Source organism: Eucyclogobius newberryi, unplaced genomic scaffold (genome assembly GCF_026437365.1).
Source record: "Eucyclogobius newberryi isolate DKJ021-1_F unplaced genomic scaffold, fEucNew1.0.hap1 SCAF_21, whole genome shotgun sequence".
NCBI lineage: Eukaryota > Metazoa > Chordata > Actinopteri > Gobiiformes > Gobiidae > Eucyclogobius > Eucyclogobius newberryi.
This window is the reverse complement of record NW_027315846.1, coordinates 6,818,400-6,838,682: the sequence shown is the minus strand read 5'-3', so window position 1 is coordinate 6,838,682 and position 20,283 is coordinate 6,818,400. Positions and strand designations below refer to the sequence as shown.

At 39.4% G+C, this 20,283-nt stretch overlaps 1 protein-coding gene across 1 annotated transcript; it reads left to right on the top strand.

Annotated features, from left to right (window-relative positions):
• The first annotated feature begins 4,351 nt into the window (after positions 1–4,351).
• galcb (galactosylceramidase b) lies at positions 4,352–19,749 on the top strand. Its single transcript, XM_072457947.1, has 17 exons — positions 4,352–4,514; positions 4,596–4,664; positions 4,738–4,801; positions 5,834–5,947; positions 6,606–6,745; positions 9,915–9,953; positions 11,867–11,997; positions 12,138–12,293; positions 13,569–13,693; positions 13,784–13,911; positions 13,999–14,088; positions 14,360–14,452; positions 17,099–17,243; positions 17,522–17,702; positions 17,961–18,124; positions 19,277–19,353; positions 19,444–19,749. Exons 1-17 carry the CDS (start codon positions 4,368–4,370, stop codon positions 19,585–19,587), a joined length of 2,007 nt encoding a protein of 668 aa, XP_072314048.1. The 5' UTR covers positions 4,352–4,367; the 3' UTR covers positions 19,588–19,749.
• The last annotated feature ends 534 nt before the right edge of the window (positions 19,750–20,283 follow it).

Below are 20,283 nucleotides of genomic sequence, written 5' to 3'. Positions count from 1 at the left end.
ACATCATCTACACATCATCTACACATCATCCATACATCATCCATACATCATCTACACATCATCCATACATCATCTACACATCATCTACACATCATCCATACATCATCCATACATCATCTACACATCATCTACACATCATCTACACATCATCCACACTTCATCTACACATCATCTATACATCATCTACACATCATCCATACATCATCCATACATCATCTACACATCATCTACACATCATCTACACATCATCCATACATCATCCATACATCATCTACACATCATCCATACATCATCCATACATCATCCATACATCATCTACACATCATCCATACATCATCCATACATCATGGCATGAGCTCCAACACACGCGAGCACCAATACACGAGTCCGTCATTTTACAGGTCCAGGACCTGACATGGGGCAACATGGAGTTGTAGACAGAACCTGTCATCCCCATTCTGGAGCCCAGAACTAACCCTAACCCTAAACCTAACCTTAACCCTAACCCTAACCCTAACCCTAACCCTAACCTTAACCCTAACCCTAACCTTAACCCTAACCCTAACCTTAACCCTAACCCTAACCCTAACCCTAACCTTAACCCTAACCCTAACCTTAACCCTAACCTTAACCCTAACCCTAACCCTAACCTTAACCCTAACCTTAACCCTAACCCTAACCTTAACCCTAACCTTAACCCTAACCCTAACCCTAAACCTAACCTTAACCCTAACCCTAACCCTAACCCTAACCCTAACCCTAACCTTAACCCTAACCCTAACCTTAACCCTAACCCTAACCTTAACCCTAACCCTAACCCTAACCTTAACCCTAACCCTAACCTTAACCCTAACCTTAACCCTAACCCTAACCCTAACCTTAACCCTAACCTTAACCCTAACCCTAACCTTAACCCTAACCTTAACCCTAACCCTAACCCTAACCCTAACCTTAACCCTAACCTTAACCCTAACCCTAACCCTAATCCTAACCTTAACCCTAACCTTAATGTTTAAATCCGAAAAAAAATTAACTGTGCCAAAAGCAGGAGTCAAACTCAAAACTTCCCGCACACGAGTCCACGTCTCGAAACGCTGGGCCAACACGTTTAGTAAACTATTTGCTGCAAGACTAAAAATACTGGCTAAATCGGGATGACAGGTTCTGTGTACAACCGCATGTCATGGGGCACTGCACCGGGGACATGATTGTTTGTGATGTCTAAAACACCCGCATTATAAAGATCGACATCTATTGTGGGCTTTTGTATTCACTTTTAACCAAGCGACATTTGCGTCCTGGTGGTGTGTTTGTGTAATGAAGACTCCACAGATGCATCTGACTCAGATCAGCTTCAGAGCTTTAAACACAGTTCATACAAAACAGAGCTGTTACTGGACTGTACCATTATGCAACACTGAGGGGGAGCACGTAACATGGTGCTGAAAGTGAACCGCGTATCTGCCTTTATTGTCTTTAAATTATGAGATTTTTTTTTGGTTGGCCCTTATACTCCGTCGTATTAATTCAACAAAATAAAGCAAAATAAAGCATAAAGCTGCTCTCATATATTTTTATTCGTCAAATACAAATAATTGTGACTTTAGATGAGTTTTTGCCCAGTGTTTGCTGTGTAATTTCCTAGTGTGATGTCATCAATTACAAACAGGAAGTGAAATTATTAACCTAAAAAATTTGCTTTTCGGTGATGACATTTGTATAATTTTTAGCAACATTCTAAATATATTTATCTTAACAGCATTTTAGTTCAATGAGTCGTCCAACCTGTAGGGGGCGCTTTAAACAAACACGTGCCTAACTTCACAGAACTCTCACTTTAGTTTATAGTCTATATACACCAGTACTTACTCAACTCAAGTCATTTTAGACAATTTTGCTGTGAATAACAAAGTAAAAAATATGGTTTACAATCTGTGGAAATTAGAGCCTTCATCAAAAATAAGTAATTAAATAAACGAGCAGGAATCTGTACTTTTTACTCCACTACATTTTTGACCTGGACTGAAAAGAAAAGAGTATTTGTTTGTTTAGCACATTCATGGCAGCAGCAAACAAAAAACATTCAATGCACTTTTTAGTCCAACCGTGTACATAAACTATTGTATATAACATGTATAGTATGTCAGTTATACAGCTTGCAGTAATGATTCAATGTGAGGTGAGTCAGTTATGCTCATTTTAAAGGGAAAACTAAATAAAGAACGCTAACACTGTATTTTTTGTATGAAGTCACTTAGCTAAACCTGCACGTAAATAACAATACACAAACTAAATCTTTAAATTAAAGATATATATTTAAAACTTCTCCTGTAGTTTACTCACATAAGTGTAAGAAACAATTGTATCTCACGTTATTCATCATATTATGTTTTCATGCAGAAAAAAGTCTTTGTTTGTGTAAAAACGGCCAAAATAACCTATTTGACACATCTAAATCTGGAAAAATAGACAAAGCCAGGTTCAAATTTCTTATTTCATACAAAACAATTCACTGAGGGGATTGTGCATATCTTTTTTCATATTGTTTTTGAGCAAACTTTAAACTTAAAACTTGAATAAATCAGGCCTGAAATTAGATGGCACATCCTACTGTACAATCCGTCAAAATTGTGTTAAATACAAGTTTATAAAGTTTGTTGTGTGTAGGTTCTACTTTAAGGGCTGCTCTTTATGTCCTTATGTGGATGTGTGTGGATTGTATAAAATAATTAAAGTAATGTAGGAGCAGATTGGACAATTGTGTTGTGTCCACGTGATATTGAAAACAATCTGTTTTGCCTGCAGTGTCTCGCCTTGAATGTCATACTAGTGCAATAAAATAATCCAAATGTCTTCAGTCTTTAAGAAAAAAACATGTTGCATAATGTCATACCCACAAAATGGCTGTTTTCTAAAGCTCAATAATAATCTAATATGAATAAGAAAACATATAGACATTCTTAAAATACCCTTACCGGAGTAGGCAGCTTTTACTCGAGTAGGTCTCTCTGCTTATAAGTTATTCTGGATGTCTTCAAGTTCAACTCACTCAAAAAATATATATAGATCTATATTATGACTCCAAAAACATACAACATATCGCATTCACATCTATGCTGGACCATGAGTGTCGCCCCCTGCAGGACACTCTGTCCGCTCTGGAGAGCAGCTTCAGTGAGAGACTGATCCACCCTCGATGTGTGAAGGAAAGGTTCCGTAGGTCTTTCCTTCCTGCTGCTGTCAGACTTTATAACAAGAACTGTTAATACTGAACACTCGCAATACTGACCTAACCTAATACTGATGTGCAATTCTGTCATATGTGCAATTGCTGTTGGAATTCATGTGCAATTCATGTGCAATTACTGTGAAATTCAGATGCAATCTATGTGCTGTCGTGACACATATTCATGTGCAATTACTGTCATGATCACATGCAATGGTATTTATCTATTTATTTATTTATTTGTCTATGGGAGTTTTTATTTATTTATAGGAGATCTTCTACTGAAAGTGTTTTTCAGACTTCCTATAAGTGATCTGTTCTTCTGTATCTACCTCTGTATCTACCTGCGTTGCACCAATGAAATTTCCCCATGTGGGACAATAAAGGAATATCTTATCTTATCTTATTCAGAGGGCAACAGTGACACCCTGTGGCCAAGTTAACATACTACAGTTTGTCTCTATTTAAAAAAAAGGATATAGTGATGATGATAATAATGATAATCATAATAATAATATTAAAATAGTAATAATAATAATCTTCATATAAAATGATAATAATTAATAATTCCACTCCTTGCTTATTCTACTCCTGCACAATTAGTTGCAGCAATAATATTAATTGTAGTGATAATGACAATAATGATGATAATAATAATAATAATCATAAAATCATAATAATAAAATCATAATAATAATAATAAATAAATAAATCCACTCCTTGCTTACTATACTCCTGCACAATATTAGTTGCAGCAATAATATTAATAATAGTAGTGATAATGACAAGAATGATGATAATAATAATAATAATAATAATATTCATAATAATAAAATGATAATTATACAATAATGATAATAATTAAAATAAATCCACTCCTTGCTTATTTTACATACAATATTAGTTGCAGCAATAATAATAATAATAATATAATGATGATGATAATGATAATAATGATGATGATAGTAATGATAGTGATAATCCTAATTAAAAAAAAGATAATATAATACATCCATGATAAAAAAAAAAAAAAAAAAAACATAAAAAAAAAAAAAAAAAAAAATTCGTTGAGTTCCATGTTGTCACGTGACGGCCGTGTTGTCACATGACCCGTCACGTGACCTGTCTCCAGGACGGCAGCATGGAGCCGAGAGCCGCGCCGCCGCTGCTCGCTTTGCTCCTGACTTTATCCGCTTTGGACGTGGCGCGCGCGGAGACTTACGTCCTGGACGACAGGGACGGACTGGGCCGAGTGTTTGACGGGATCGGAGGCTTGAGCGGCGGAGGAGTGAGAACACTTTACACTTCCTGTAACGACTATTACTCTATTACTCCATTACTTTGTGACATTGTGTTCTGTTTACTTCAGGCAACCACTCGATTACTCGTGAATTATGACGAGCCATATCGCAGTCAGATCCTAGACTACTTGTTTAAGGTGAATACTGTAATACTGCAACTGTTTATTTCACTATATCAGAGTAATATCTCAAAGTGTGTTGTGTTTTTAGCCCAACTTTGGCGCATCTTTGCACATTCTAAAGGTGGAGATTGGAGGAGACGCTCAAACTACTGGTAAGTTATATGTTTTTTATAGTTTTATTGCAGGCTTGGCATTAAATTGACCCTCGTGACCCAATGCATGATTTTTTTATTGATTTTTTTATTTTCTTTGTGGCTATTCGGACACTTTTACCACATTTTTAGACGCATAACTTTAACTGTTTCAAAATAAAACAGTTTTACGACATTGTGTCTTTGTTAAACCACATGCATTACATAAATATCATAAGTAAGCAGCGAAATTATAGTGTTGCCATGACATAGTTTTGTGAAATGTACAAAACAAATTAATCAACAAATGAAGTATCACAATATATATCGATTTTTTTAATACATACATTTTTGTTTTGCACTCTCCTATGATATTACAAGCGCTATAATTGTTTTTGTTTAATTTGACCCTTGTATTATTGGTATTGAACGTTGCACGGTACGGCCTTAAACGTGCCTATCGCCATGGAGACGAGCAGGTGACCCCACTGGTCGACTGCCACTCTGGTCACAGTAAAAATGCCTGTATTTAAGAGGTATTTTTGAGCAGTGAAAACACCCGTGGTTGAATAAACTCGCGATAGATACGTTTAATGTTTAACTGTGAAACGTTCCTGGCCAAGCAATAACATCTCCATGGAGACGGGCAGGTGCTGGACAAGTTACATCTGTATAATTACAAAGAGGAATAGTCGCCGTAATGAGCAAAAGTTAACGTCGAGCCTTGATTATGTCACGTGTTATTTCATATCAGCAAATATTGGCCTGTCACAATAAGAAATGTTAAAGTACTATTACTGCTACTGACAATATCACAGTAAATAAGTACTTTATGCCGCTGCGCAATGACCCAAAAGCCGGTTAATCAAAGTAAAACCACTTATAAGCTCCATAATCATAAAGAAAACAGTGAATTGAAGTCGCATCGAAGTCACTTATTCAACTTTTTACCGCTCGGAACTACGAAAACGACTAAATATCGACTCTCAAAAGTATTCTCTCAGCTGTCGTATGTTGATATTATGTAACAGTGAGTTGTGTTTTTGTCACTAGATGGAACGGAGCCCTCGCACATGCACTACGAGGACGACGAGAACTACTTCAGAGGGTACGAGTGGTGGCTCATGAAAGAAGCGAAGAAGAGGAACCCCAATATCACACTCATCGGTGGGAAATGGATACTTTTTCATTCACGTTTTTGCATTCTTATTCTGATAAAATGCAATGTGCTGGAGCAGCTGCTTGTCTACGTACCCAGAGCTCAGTGTTTCTCCTCACGACAATAACTACAGTTGTGTTCATGGGCGGGAAAGACACTTAAAGGTGTAAATTAAGTTGAAACGCGCCCGAGTTTGACGAGTGCTGTATTTATTAATGTATTAATAATTATCTTAACTCGGGGTGTCAAGAGTAGGTTAAGTTTAATCGATATTGTGTGGTTATTTAGGTCACAATGTAAAATTTTAAATTTTAAATTCAATTGATATAAAAGTGACAATTTTAACTAAATTAAGCTCTTTTTTTTGTTGAATTAAAAGGAAATGGACAATTTTAGAAGCTAAATTATGTATTTTCTTCTCACCCTTTCCTTAAAAAAGTAAGCCTAAACGTAAAGCGCTTTTTTTATCTTGCTGTTTATGTCAAATTGCACATTCAGAAAGTCTGATTTCATAAAGCAGGTCACGTATTGAGGAGCGCTGGGTAATTCATGTGGAACGAAAATGTAGGATTTTGCTGTTATTTCAGACGTCATTAATCGCGACTAATCGTTAAATTGCAACATTTACTCTCACAATAATCGTAATATCGTGACTTCCCTGCTCAGGTCTGCCCTGGGCCTTCCCGGGTTGGGTCGGTCGTGGTAAAAACTGGCCGTACGACTTCCCGGACATCACCGCCTCGTACGTGGTGAACTGGATCCTCGGGGCCAAGGAGCACCACGACCTGGACATTCAGTATGTGGGGGTGTGTATTATCTATACTACCATGCCCTCACAACAACACGCATGCAGTTAAATGAGACAAAAATAGACTTATTTAGCCCTGCGTGCAGTTAAATGAGACAAAAACAGACTTATTTAGCCCTGCGTGCAGTTAAATGAGACAAAAACAGACTTATTTAGCCCTGCGTGCAGTTAAATGAGACAAAACAGACTTATTTAGCAGTTAAATGTGACAAAAACAGACTTATTTAGCCCTGCGTGCAGTTAAATGAGACAAAACAGACTTATTTAGCAGTTAAATGTGACAAAAACAGACTTATTTAGCCTTGCGTGCAGTTAAATGAGACAAAAACAGACTTATTTAGCCTTGCATGCAGTTAAATGTGACAAAAACAGACTTATTTAGCTCTGCATGCAGTTAAATGAGACAAAAACAGACTTATTTAGCTCTGCATGCAGTTAAATGTGACAAAAACAGACTTATTTAGCTCTGCATGCAGTTAAATGTGACAAAAACAGACTTATTTAGCCTTGCATGCAGTTAAATGTGACAAAAACAGACTTATTTAGCTCTGCATGCAGTTAAATGTGACAAAAACAGACTTATTTAGCCCTGCGTGCAGTTAAATGAGACAAAAACAGACTTATTTAGCCTTGCATGCAGTTAAATGAGACAAAACAGACTTATTTAGCAGTTAAATGTGACAAAAACAGACTTATTTAGCCCTGCGTGCAGTTAAATGTGACAAAAACAGACTTATTTAGCTCTGCATGCAGTTAAATGAGACAAAACAGACTTATTTAGCAGTTAAATGTGACAAAAACAGACTTATTTAGCCCTGCGTGCAGTTAAATGTGACAAAAACAGACTTATTTAGCTCTGCATGCAGTTAAATGAGACAAAACAGACTTATTTAGCGGTTAAATGTGACAAAAACAGACTTATTTAGCCTTGCGTGCAGTTAAATGAGACAAAAACAGACTTATTTAGCCTTGCATGCAGTTAAATGTGACAAAAACAGACTTATTTAGCTCTGCATGCAGTTAAATGAGACAAAAACAGACTTATTTAGCTCTGCGTGCAGTTAAATGAGACAAAACAGACTTATTTAGCAGTTAAATGTGACAAAAACAGACTTATTTAGCCTTGCGTGCAGTTAAATGAGACAAAAACAGACTTATTTAGCCTTGCATGCAGTTAAATGTGACAAAACAGACTTATTTAGCAGTTAAATGAGACAAAACAGACTTATTTAGCAGTTAAATGAGACAAAACAGACTTATTTAGCAGTTAAATGAGACAAAACAGACTTATTTAGCAGTTAAATGAGACAAAAACAGACTTATTTAGCCCTGCGTGCAGTTAAATGTGACAAAAACAGACTTATTTAGCTCTGCATGCAGTTAAATGAGACAAAACAGACTTATTTAGCAGTTAAATGTGACAAAAACAGACTTATTTAGCCCTGCGTGCAGTTAAATGTGACAAAAACAGACTTATTTAGCCCTGCGTGCAGTTAAATGTGACAAAAACAGACTTATTTAGCCCTGCGTGCAGTTAAATGAGACAAAACAGACTTATTTAGCAGTTAAATGTGACAAAAACAGACTTATTTAGCCCTGCGTGCAGTTAAATGAGACAAAAACAGACTTATTTAGCCCTGCGTGCAGTTAAATGAGACAAAACAGACTTATTTAGCAGTTAAATGTGACAAAAACAGACTTATTTAGCCCTGCGTGCAGTTAAATGAGACAAAACAGACTTATTTAGCAGTTAAATGTGACAAAAACAGACTTATTTAGCCTTGCGTGCAGTTAAATGAGACAAAAACAGACTTATTTAGCCTTGCATGCAGTTAAATGTGACAAAAACAGACTTATTTAGCTCTGCATGCAGTTAAATGAGACAAAAACAGACTTATTTAGCTCTGCATGCAGTTAAATGTGACAAAAACAGACTTATTTAGCTCTGCATGCAGTTAAATGTGACAAAAACAGACTTATTTAGCTCTGCATGCAGTTAAATGTGACAAAAACAGACTTATTTAGCTCTGCATGCAGTTAAATGTGACAAAAACAGACTTATTTAGCCTTGCATGCAGTTAAATGTGACAAAAACAGACTTATTTAGCTCTGCATGCAGTTAAATGAGACAAAACAGACTTATTTAGCAGTTAAATGTGACAAAAACAGACTTATTTAGCCCTGCGTGCAGTTAAATGTGACAAAAACAGACTTATTTAGCTCTGCATGCAGTTAAATGAGACAAAACAGACTTATTTAGCAGTTAAATGTGACAAAAACAGACTTATTTAGCCTTGCGTGCAGTTAAATGAGACAAAAACAGACTTATTTAGCTCTGCATGCAGTTAAATGAGACAAAAACAGACTTATTTAGCTCTGCATGCAGTTAAATGTGACAAAAACAGACTTATTTAGCCTTGCGTGCAGTTAAATGAGACAAAAACAGACTTATTTAGCCTTGCATGCAGTTAAATGTGACAAAACAGACTTATTTAGCAGTTAAATGAGACAAAAACAGACTTATTTAGCCCTCCACTTGGTCTTGTTGTGTTTTTTGGAATAATGATTAAAACCGTAAAATAAAATACAAAACGGGGTGAAGAGTTACACAATAAAATAGACCTGTAATAGGCATAGATTAAACACACAAAAACAAATCAATAAAAGACAACAGAGATTGGACCTTAAATAGCATAACCTTTAGTTACATGGACACATTTACTACAAATTTGACATTAAAATGTTTAATATTTCTTTCTTTAAAAAAAAAAAACACAACACACAACCCAAATGAGTTTTTAAACTGTTTTATTTTCATTTTTTTTCCGAATCTTTAAATAACATGAAAAACAAAAACAAAACAAGACCAGAGTGAGTACTGCAGAGGGGGGGGAAATACATCTTATAAAACAATTGAAACTAAAACACATATGAACCCAAACATTTGTCAAATTTTCCCCACAAAATGTCAAATTTGTTCCTCCCATTTATTTTTAAAAATAATTCAATTTGCTTATTAATTGTAATGTTTCATATCACACCTCTCATATGTATCGTTCAGTTTATTCAGTGTGATATAAATATACTTGCTCAATAAAGGTTCTCTGTCTGAAATACATGTTAACATTTTGGGGTGAGCTTTGAATTTCCATTTTACTCTTTCTTAGATTTGGAACGAGCGGAACTTTGACAGCAAATACATAAAGGTAAAACAAACCTCCACCTCAAAAAACACGTTTACTTCATCCTTTTATAATACAGAAAGTACTAGACTACAATCGGCAAAAGAAAAACAAACAAACAAACAAACAAACAAACTGCCCTCACAGCGTTCATCTTTCATCCATTTGCCACGACGCAAACGAGGATTTTAGAACAGTAAAAAAAACTATGTGTTTCTTGAGTGTTTCTGTTGCCATGGTGCTCCGGGACACTCTGCACGAGGGGTGGGCATCGTAGTGTTGATGACGCTGTTAAAGTCATTTTGTATGTGTGTAATTACTGTAGTAGTGTACAGTATACGGTAGTACAGGTGAAGAAGAAATACACATAACTAACATTTCAAACTCTATTTCTATACTAATGAAAAGGTTAATAATAAATAAAATAATAATGATGATGATAATGATAATAAAAATGTCATTTTCTATAAAAAGTAAGTGTAGTTTAGTAGATATTATCATAGGGTCCTTTAATAGTCAAAGTATTAAATAGGAAATACTGGACATTTCCTTCAAAGTTCCAGTTTATTCTTTTTTTGTTTGGTTTATTTGTTCTAGTTTAATTCATTTTTTTGCTAGTTTTACAATTGATTTAAAAAAAAAAAAAAATCCTTTCATTTAATATGTAATAAGGATAGAATACAAATAAATTAAGATATTTTTCTAACTTTTAATTTCACAGTTATTGCAACACAGATCGTATCCTGTTCGTTTCACTCTGTCTACGTGGATCAAAGATGAACGTTTGATTTGGCTCGTTTACGTTCGTGCGAAAGTTTTTGCTCGACAAAACCAGAAAATACGTGAACGTCAACTTTTTAAACACTCCAGAAATCATCGCACTATTTTCACAAAGAATACAAATCTGAATTTTCCTCACGCATAATGTTAAAATGTATATTCTTAACTGTGCACCAGTAAAAACCTACGGAGCTCAACAGTACATTTCCCATAGACTTTGTTAAAATCCAAATACATACCGTATTTTCCGGACTATAAGTTGCACCTTTTTTTTATAGTTTTGGCCGTGTGCGACTTACACTTATATTAATACTTATATACTTGTACTTATATACTCCGGAGCGACTTACATGTGATATTATTTGATATTTTCACACTTGTAACCGCATTTCATACTCCAGTGCGACTTATAGTCCAGAAAATACGGTATGTAAAAAAGAACATGTTTATAAGATAAGATAAGATATTCCTTTATTGTCCCACATGGGGAAATTTCATTGTTGCAACGCAGGTAGATGCAGAGGTAGATACAGAGGAAAAGAACAGATCACTTATAGGAAGTCTGAAAAACACTCTCAGTAGAAGATAGTATATATAAACAAAAACTCCTATAGACAAAACTTCCCATTTCCCAACAAGGGATGGAGGGGAAAATAATAAATAAATAAATACATAAATACCATTGCATGTGATCACGACAGTAATTGCACATGAATGTGTCACGACAGCACATGGATTGCACATGAATTTCACAGTAATTGCACATATGACAGAATTGCACATCAGTATTAGGTTAGGTCAGTATTGCGAGTGTTCAGTATTAACAGTTTTTGTTATGAAGTCTGACAGCAGCAGGAAGGAAAGACCTGCGAAACCTTTCCTTCACACATCGAGGGTGGATCAGTCTCTCACTGAAGCTGCTCTCCAGACCGGACAGAGTGTCCTGCAGGGGTTTCAGTCTCAAAAACATTTACAAAAACACAACAAAAAATGTGTCAGTTCATAAAGTTTCATTAAGTAATATTATCTAATATTTGTAATGTATTTCTTGACAAGTCTATGGCAAAAAATTATCTGTTGAGCTCCGTATTAAACCAAGCTCTGATCTTGTCCGTCCTTTGTCCCTCGTCTCCGCCTTCGCCCGCGTCTCGCTGCAGCTGCTGCGCTACACTCTGGACAAACAGGGTCTGGAGCGCGTGCGGATCGTCGCTAGTGACAACCAGTGGGAGCCCATTGCCCTGTACGTGCTGCAGGACCCGGAGCTCAGCGCGGCCGTAGACGTTCTGGGGTAGGACGCGCTTGGACCTAAAAGCGATGTCTCTAAATGTCTCTAAAAGCACGGCCTGGTTTGAAAGTCACTAACGGCTGTAAAATGTGTGATTTTCTTGAGGCATTAACAACAAACGCGCTTTCTTTTTCCTTCTCCAGGGCCCATTACCCGGGCACCAACACGGTCCTGGACGCTCTGAAGACGCAGAAGCAGCTGTGGTCTTCGGAGGACTACAGCACCTTCAATGACGAGGTCGGAGGAGGCTGCTGGGCTCGCATCCTCAACCAGAACTACGTGAACGGGCTCATGAGCGCGTGAGTGTTTGGATTCAGTCCCCGTGTCATTTTTCTTTTTCACGTCGTTAATCGTGCGGAGTATCTACAATGCAATATTTTAAATCCTGCATTTTTTTTCTTTTACCGTATTTTCCGGACTATAAGTTGCACCCTTTTTCATAGTTTTGGCCGGGGTGCGACTTATACTTATATACTTATACTTATATGACTTATATGTGATATTATTTGTTATTTTCACACTTGCAACTGCTTTTCATACTCCAGTGCGACTTATATATGTTTTTTTCTTCTCTATCTGTATTTTCTGGACTATAAGTCGCACCTTTTTTTCATAGTTTTGGCCGGGGTGCTTATATTATACTTATATTCTTATACTCCAGAGCGACTTATATGTGATATTATTTGTTATTTTCACACTTGCAACCGCATGTCATACTCCAGTGCGGCTGATATATGTTTTTTTCTTCTCTATTATGCATTTTTTGGCTGATGCGACTTATACTCCGGAAAATACGGTATTTTTGCCGTTACTGTTACTACTGCTAGTACTTTCGGGCGGAGCTGGCAGAAGGGGAATGTCCTACATGCTTAATTTCCGTATATATAAAAAATAATAATAACTTAATTTAGTAAAATATGTTTTCCCTCAAATTTAAATGATCAAAAGGTCAATTGTGGGAGTAAAATAATCCACTGTGATACTTTAAAACCCCCTAAGCGCCTCCTTAAGGGCTGGACAATAAGTAAAAAACATATGAGATTGAGCTTTAAACCACTCTGCAAAACGAATTAACAATATTAAATCCAACTTTATTTACACAGCACCTTAAACGCAACAAAGTCGACCAAAGTGCTTAACACACAAACGCACATAAGACATTGTAAAATAACAGAAAAAAAACACACACACATTTTAAAAACTAAAGCCAACATTACTACTTATGTTAAAAGTAATAAAACAAGAGAAAAGGTGCGTTTTAAACAGATTTTTTAACAGATTTTTTAACTGATTTTTCAACTGATTTTTTAACTGATTTTTCAACAGAGTTTTGGCTCAGCAGCAGATAAAAAGATCAGTCTAACCTTGTTTTTTGTAAATATCGGCAGCAGATCAAACAGATACTGAGGGGCAAATAAAACCACTTTAAAGAAACCGGGATCCAGTGTAAAGATTTTAAGAACAGGGGCCACGACACGCTCTTGTTTGTTTAGTTCAAAGCCGAGCAGCAGTGTTTTTTTTGGACGAGCTGTAGTCGGGCCAGTGACGTCCGCTTAACAACGCCCCTTTCGCAGAACCATCTCGTGGAATCTGATCGCCAGTTACTACGAAGACCTCCCTTTCGGTCGAGACGGGCTGATGACGGCCGAGGAGCCGTGGAGCAACAACTACGTGGTGGAGTCTCCCATCTGGATCTCAGGTCTGGAGCGTTTTCAGCGAACATTTCCCCCGTTTTTTTATTGAACGATGTCATCTTGCTTGCGTTCCTTCTGTGTTTCTCCTTCTCCAGCCCACACTACACAGTTCACTCAGCCCGGGTGGACCTACCTGCAGACCGTGGGCCATTTAGTGCGAGGCGGGAGCTACGTCGCGCTCACCGACGGCAAAGGGAACCTGACCGTCGTCATTGAGACGATGGTGCGCACAGATTACAGTGCGCGAGTGACGTTTTTGGAGCTCGGCGACATTTCTGACGCCCGATTGTGTTGTGTTTCGATTTCGCAGACTCACGATCACTCCGTCTGCGTACGACCTCCGCTACTTCCTTTTGACGTCGCGGCGCAGAACGTGACTTTTCGCCTAAAGGGGTCGTTTGTAAGTTTCGCCGAGCCTTGATTTAAAGGCGCACCCCGTAACTTTGGCGAAATGTTATGGCTTTGTCTTGAATGTTCCGATGAATGGTATTAAACTTGTCCATTGAGAGCTATAGCGCCACAAGGTCAATTTACACTCTTCTTAGTGAACATACTCGAGTGCGTGTTTTGGTATTTTCTTGCAATAAAAACTCCTGTAATTGGCCAAATTCCTACAATAAAAGTAACACGATCCACCTTCTAACATTATGACCTAAACGTTTTGTTTTCAGGCGTCGATCAAGGAACTACGAGTTTGGCGGTCGCAGTTCAACTTCAACAAATCGAAGACGGCCACCTTTTTTGAGAAGTTAAGTCCCATAAAGGTAAGTTATGAATCAGACAATGTGGTTTTAGTCCTGGTTCAGGCCTGATATAGACCTGGTTTAGGCCTGGTTCAGGCCTGATATAGACCTGGTTTAGTCCTGATTCAGGCCTGATATAGACCTGGTTTAGTCCTGGTTCAGGCCTGATATAGACCTGGTTTAGTCCTGGTTCAGGCCTGATATAGACCTGGTTTAGTCCTGATTCAGGCCTGATATAGACCTGGTTTAGTCCTGGTTCAGGCCTGATATAGACCTGGTTTAGTCCTGATTCAGGCCTGATATAGACCTGGTTTAGTCCTGGTTCAGGCCTGATATAGACCTGGTTTAGTCCTGATTCAGGCCTGATATAGACCTGGTTTAGTCCTGGTTCAGGCCTGATATAGACCTGGTTTAGTCCTGGTTCAGGCCTGATATAGACCTGGTTTAGTCCTGATTCAGGCCTGATATAGACCTGGTTTAGTCCTCGTTCAGGCCTGATATAGACCTGGTTTAGGCCTTGTTCAGGCCTGATATAGACCTGGTTTAGTCCTGGTTCAGGCCTGATATAGACCTGGTTTAGTCCTGGTTCAGGCCTGATATAGACCTGGTTTAGTCCTCGTTCAGGCCTGATATAGACCTGGTTTAGTCCTCGTTCAGGCCTGATATAGACCTGGTTTAGTCCTCGTTCAGGCCTGATATAGACCTGGTTTAGGCCTCGTTCAGGCCTGATATAGACCTGGTTTAGTCCTGGTTCAGGCCTGATATAGACCTGGTTTAGTCCTGATTCAGGCCTGATATAGACCTGGTTTAGTCCTGGTTCAGGCCTGATATAGACCTGGTTTAGTCCTCGTTCAGGCCTGATATAGACCTGGTTTAGTCCTCGTTCAGGCCTGATATAGACCTGGTTTAGACCTCGTTCAGGCCTGATATAGACCTGGTTTAGTCCTGGTTCAGGCCTGATATAGACCTGGTTTAGTCCTCGTTCAGGCCTGATATAGACCTGGTTTAGTCCTCGTTCAGGCCTGATATAGACCTGGTTTAGGCCTTGTTCAGGCCTGATATAGACCTGGTTTAGTCCTGATTCAGGCCTGATATAGACCTGGTTTAGTCCTGGTTCAGGCCTGATATAGACCTGGTTTAGACCTGGTTCAGGCCTGATATAGACCTGGTTTAGTCCTCGTTCAGGCCTGATATAGACCTGGTTTAGTCCTGGTTCAGGCCTGATATAGACCTGGTTTAGTCCTGATTCAGGCCTGATATAGACCTGGTTTAGTCCTGGTTCAGGCCTGATATAGACCTGGTTTAGTCCTCGTTCAGGCCTGATATAGACCTGGTTTAGTCCTCGTTCAGGCCTGATATAGACCTGGTTTAGTCCTCGTTCAGGCCTGATATAGACCTGGTTTAGTCCTCGTTCAGGCCTGATATAGACCTGGTTTAGTCCTGGTTCAGGCCTGATATAGACCTGGTTTAGTCCTGGTTCAGGCCTGATATAGACCTGGTTTAGTCCTGGTTCAGGCCTGATATAGACCTGGTTTAGTCCTCGTTCAGGCCTGATATAGACCTGGTTTAGTCCTCGTTCTGGCCTGATATAGACCTGGTTTAGTCCTCGTTCAGGCCTGATATAGACCTGGTTTAGTCCTCGTTCAGGCCTGATATAGACCTGGTTTAGGCCTTGTTCAGGCCTGATATAGACCTGGTTTAGGCCTTGTTCAGGCCTGATATAGACCTGGTTTAGTCCTGGTTCAGGCCTGATATAGACCTGGTTTAGACCTCGTTCAGGCCTGATATAGACCTGGTTTAGGCCTCGTTCAGGCCTGATATAGACCTGGTTTAGTCCTCGTTCAGGCCTGATATAGACCTGGTTTAGTCCTCGTTCAGGCCTGATATAGACCTGGTTTAGTCCTCGTTCAGGCCTGATATAGACCTGGTTTAGTCCTCGTTCAGGCCTGATATAGACCTGGTTTAGTCCTGATTCAGGCCTGATATAGACCTGGTTTAGTCCTGGTTCAGGCCTGATATAGACCTGGTTTAGACCTGGTTCAGGCCTGATATAGACCTGGTTTAGTCCTCGTTCAGGCCTGATATAGACCTGGTTTAGTCCTCGTTCAGGCCTGATATAGACCTGGTTTAGTCCTGGTTCAGGCCTGATATAGACCTGGTTTAGACCTCGTTCAGGCCTGATATAGACCTGGTTTAGGCCTCGTTCAGGCCTGATATAGACCTGGTTTAGTCCTGATTCAGGCCTGATATAGACCTGGTTTAGTCCTGGTTCAGGCCTGATATAGACCTGGTTTAGTCCTCGTTCAGGCCTGATATAGACCTGGTTTAGTCCTCGTTCAGGCCTGATATAGACCTGGTTTAGTCCTCGTTCAGGCCTGATATAGACCTGGTTTAGTCCTCGTTCAGGCCTGATATAGACCTGGTTTAGTCCTGGTTCAGGCCTGATATAGACCTGGTTTAGTCCTGGTTCAGGCCTGATATAGACCTGGTTTAGTCCTCGTTCAGGCCTGATATAGACCTGGGGTAGGCATGGTTAGGTTTTAGCACTCAGTTGATAAAGTCCTGGTTTTCACTCTGGTTTTGTGATTTAAACCTCGCCAAGAACAAAATACATTTCTGGCATTGTATTTGGTGCAAGAGGTTTAAGAATTACTTGTTTTGTTGCAGCTTTTGGATGGAACGTTCAGCCTGGAGTTACGAGAAGACGAAGTTTACACATTCACGACGCTGACAACGGGCGTGAAAGGCAGCTACCCCGATCCGCCTCCGTCCGCACGATTTCCCAACGTTTACAAAGACGACTTTAACGTCAGTGAGTACAACAGTATTTGCTCCACAGAATATAGACAATACTCGTGGGGAAGTCGTCAAACGTGATCCATATTGTGCGAAAGAAGAAAATGGTGAAAGGAAAGAGAAATTCAGACTTGAGTTGAATCTCTGTATCACAAAGTCTTCATAACTACAACACAACGTTACCCACATCGCCGTACTCCAATATAAATGGAGAACGCGCTCCATAAGATCAAGTCAATTTGTTTCGTTATCGTTGACCTACTCGACCCTTTCTGTCCGTTCGTCTCCCAACAGAAACCCCGCCTTTCTCGGAGGCTCCACATTTCGCCGACCAGACCGGAGTCTTCGAATACTTCGTGAATCGGACCGATCCCGGACCCCACGTTTTCACCCTGAGACAGATTCTCACTCAGCTGCCAATCACGTGGGCTACGGACGCAGACCAGACCATCAGTGTCGTAGGGGATCATCACTGGTGAGTACAAATATCACACGTGTGTCAGTATATTCAAAAGTACCGTAAACATACCAATATACAGTACACGGTTTAACGTTTAAAAGCATAAACGAGACGATATAGTAGCGTCAAACATTCAAAACGGGACAGGGAATCTACGGTAAGGCCACACAATGAGTTTTATGATGCCGTACTGCGCTTTACAAGCCTCTCGAAGCGCTCGAGTCTTGCCCAAGGACGCGGAGCATAAATGCGTCGACCTTGTCCGTCTCCCAGGCAGAACGCGACCGTCTCGTGCGACGTCTTCATGGAGAAGGCGAAGACCGGCGGCGTCTTCGTGGCGGCGAGGGTGGACAAAGGAGGCGAGTCCGTCCGCAGTGCCAGAGGCGTCTTCTTCTGGGTCTTTGCAGATGGAACGTACAAAGTGACCAATGACCTCGGTGAGCTGCTGCTATTAATGATACCGCTTTGATATTAGCACGACCTAGCCTTCCATAGTCTTGTAGCATGTCATTTTTATAGCTGACAAATGGTAAACTCGATTGACCACAGTGGGTTACTATGGAATGTTGGATGTATTTGAAGCAGAAAAGACGTGCAAGTGCAAGTTTTTAGACAACAAATTGACCCAAATAAAAGCTTTTACCGTATTTTCCGGACTATTAAGTAGTTTTCATAGTTTTGGCCGGGGTGCGACTTATACACCAGAGCGACTTATATGTGATATTATTTGTATTTATCACACTGATAACCACAAGAGGGCGCTCTAGGCTCTAAGCGATGCAGAAGAAGAATCTGCACTTCCTCTTCCTCTGGAGTTTGTGGAGTTGTTTAGAAGTGACACAGAGGAAGAAGAATTCAATGGATTTAGTGATTTGGGGTAAAACTGATGCTTTGGTAAACTTGTTAGCATGTTCTTTATGCTATAGTTATCTGAATAACTGTTCATATGTTACGTTAACATACCAGACACTTACCACAGTTCTGTCTGTGCCTCATGTAGCTGAAGGTGTTAGCGTTAGCATACGTACACCTATTCACCATGTTCTCTCATCTGTTATTATTTTAAACTGCATTTCAAGATTAAATGTCTGTTCTTGGTCTTGCATTTGATAAAAAATCATCATTTTCTTCTTTGTTATGCATTTGGTGCGACTTATACTCCGAAAAATACGTTTTTTCAAAATTGCGCTGAAAAACGTAGATAAACATGCGTCCTTACAGTGGGGCGTCCATACATCTCCACAAACCTGACTCGTGCTCGGCCTCTTCCTGCTTGTTTCCATGGACATGTTGCTCCTTTTGCTGTAATTTTCTACAGTTCTACAGCCATAAAATGCACGCATGGTTTTAACTTTCTATTTTCGCGGGAACCAGCCAAGTGACGCCTCCAGAAGGTTACGCACTGTCGCTTTAAGCCAACTTTAAACCAACTTTAAACCAACTATTCATGGATTTTCAGTTTCCTGGTTGTATGTGATATTTAGAGGACTTTTGAATTCTTATTTGCAAAGTGCTCGACTGAAAGTTACACAGAACACACCTCACTTTTAGAGCGTTTCTCAAACGTAAAATATGTCCTTTCTCTGCAGCCGGTCGGACCGTGCTGGCGGAGGGACTGTCCGGCACACGGGCCTACGGGTGGCACACGTTATCGCTGACGGTCCGAGTAAGTAGCGGACGACATATTTGTAAATCGACCCGCAAAGTAGCCTTCTTTAATGCCACTTTAATGCATGTTTTGACTTTGTCTTTGCAGGGGCAGTACGCGTCCGGAGCGCTGAACGGTTACCCTCTGTGGAAGAACGCCGTGGTGCTCGCTCCCGCACGCGGCTGGGCGGCCATCGGGACCAACTCTTACGAACTGGCTCAGTTTGATAACTTTGCAGTGGACGCAGAGTAACGGGCGATGCCATGGACAGTGAAAATCGTGATATTTACGGCCTGTGAACTGCACCGACAGCTTGTGCCTTTTTAACTTACTGACTCTACTGTCGAGGATGATGCCGTGACTTGATTTCAATCGTCGGTTTTGGTTTTATTTTTGATTTGATTGAGGGAATGTGAATTTTGCTGCAATAAATTATTTTGTACAATCTGACTGTAATGATGCACCGCTATTTCTGTCTTGTAAATATATTCTGTATTTCTTATTCTAAACCTCAAATGTCTCGGCCCTTTCTCACACCAGTTCATGCTACAGTTGTCCTGTTTGAGCCAGAAAATCTAGAAATTAAAAAAAAAAATTGAATTTTTGGTTTAAAACAACTTATTCAGCTTTAAACGGTTTAATAAATCACATTTTGTATAGAAGATGGATCTAAAATGCTTCTAAAATTGCCTTTGTGTGAGTGGGGCTACTATTATGCATGCGTATAAGCTAAGTTGTCTTAAAATATGGCAGATCTACTTGTATTTGAGTACATTTTAGTCTCTTTAGTACTCTTTCCACCACTGTGTCTTATGTTTGTAAATGAAAAATGAGTAACAGGACCAAACATTTTCTTATTTAAACTCCGAAATCCTATTTATTTATTGATAAAATGTCCCCTTCAGTCATTGGTAGCAGCAGTTCCACAGAAGACACGCCTCACCCCAC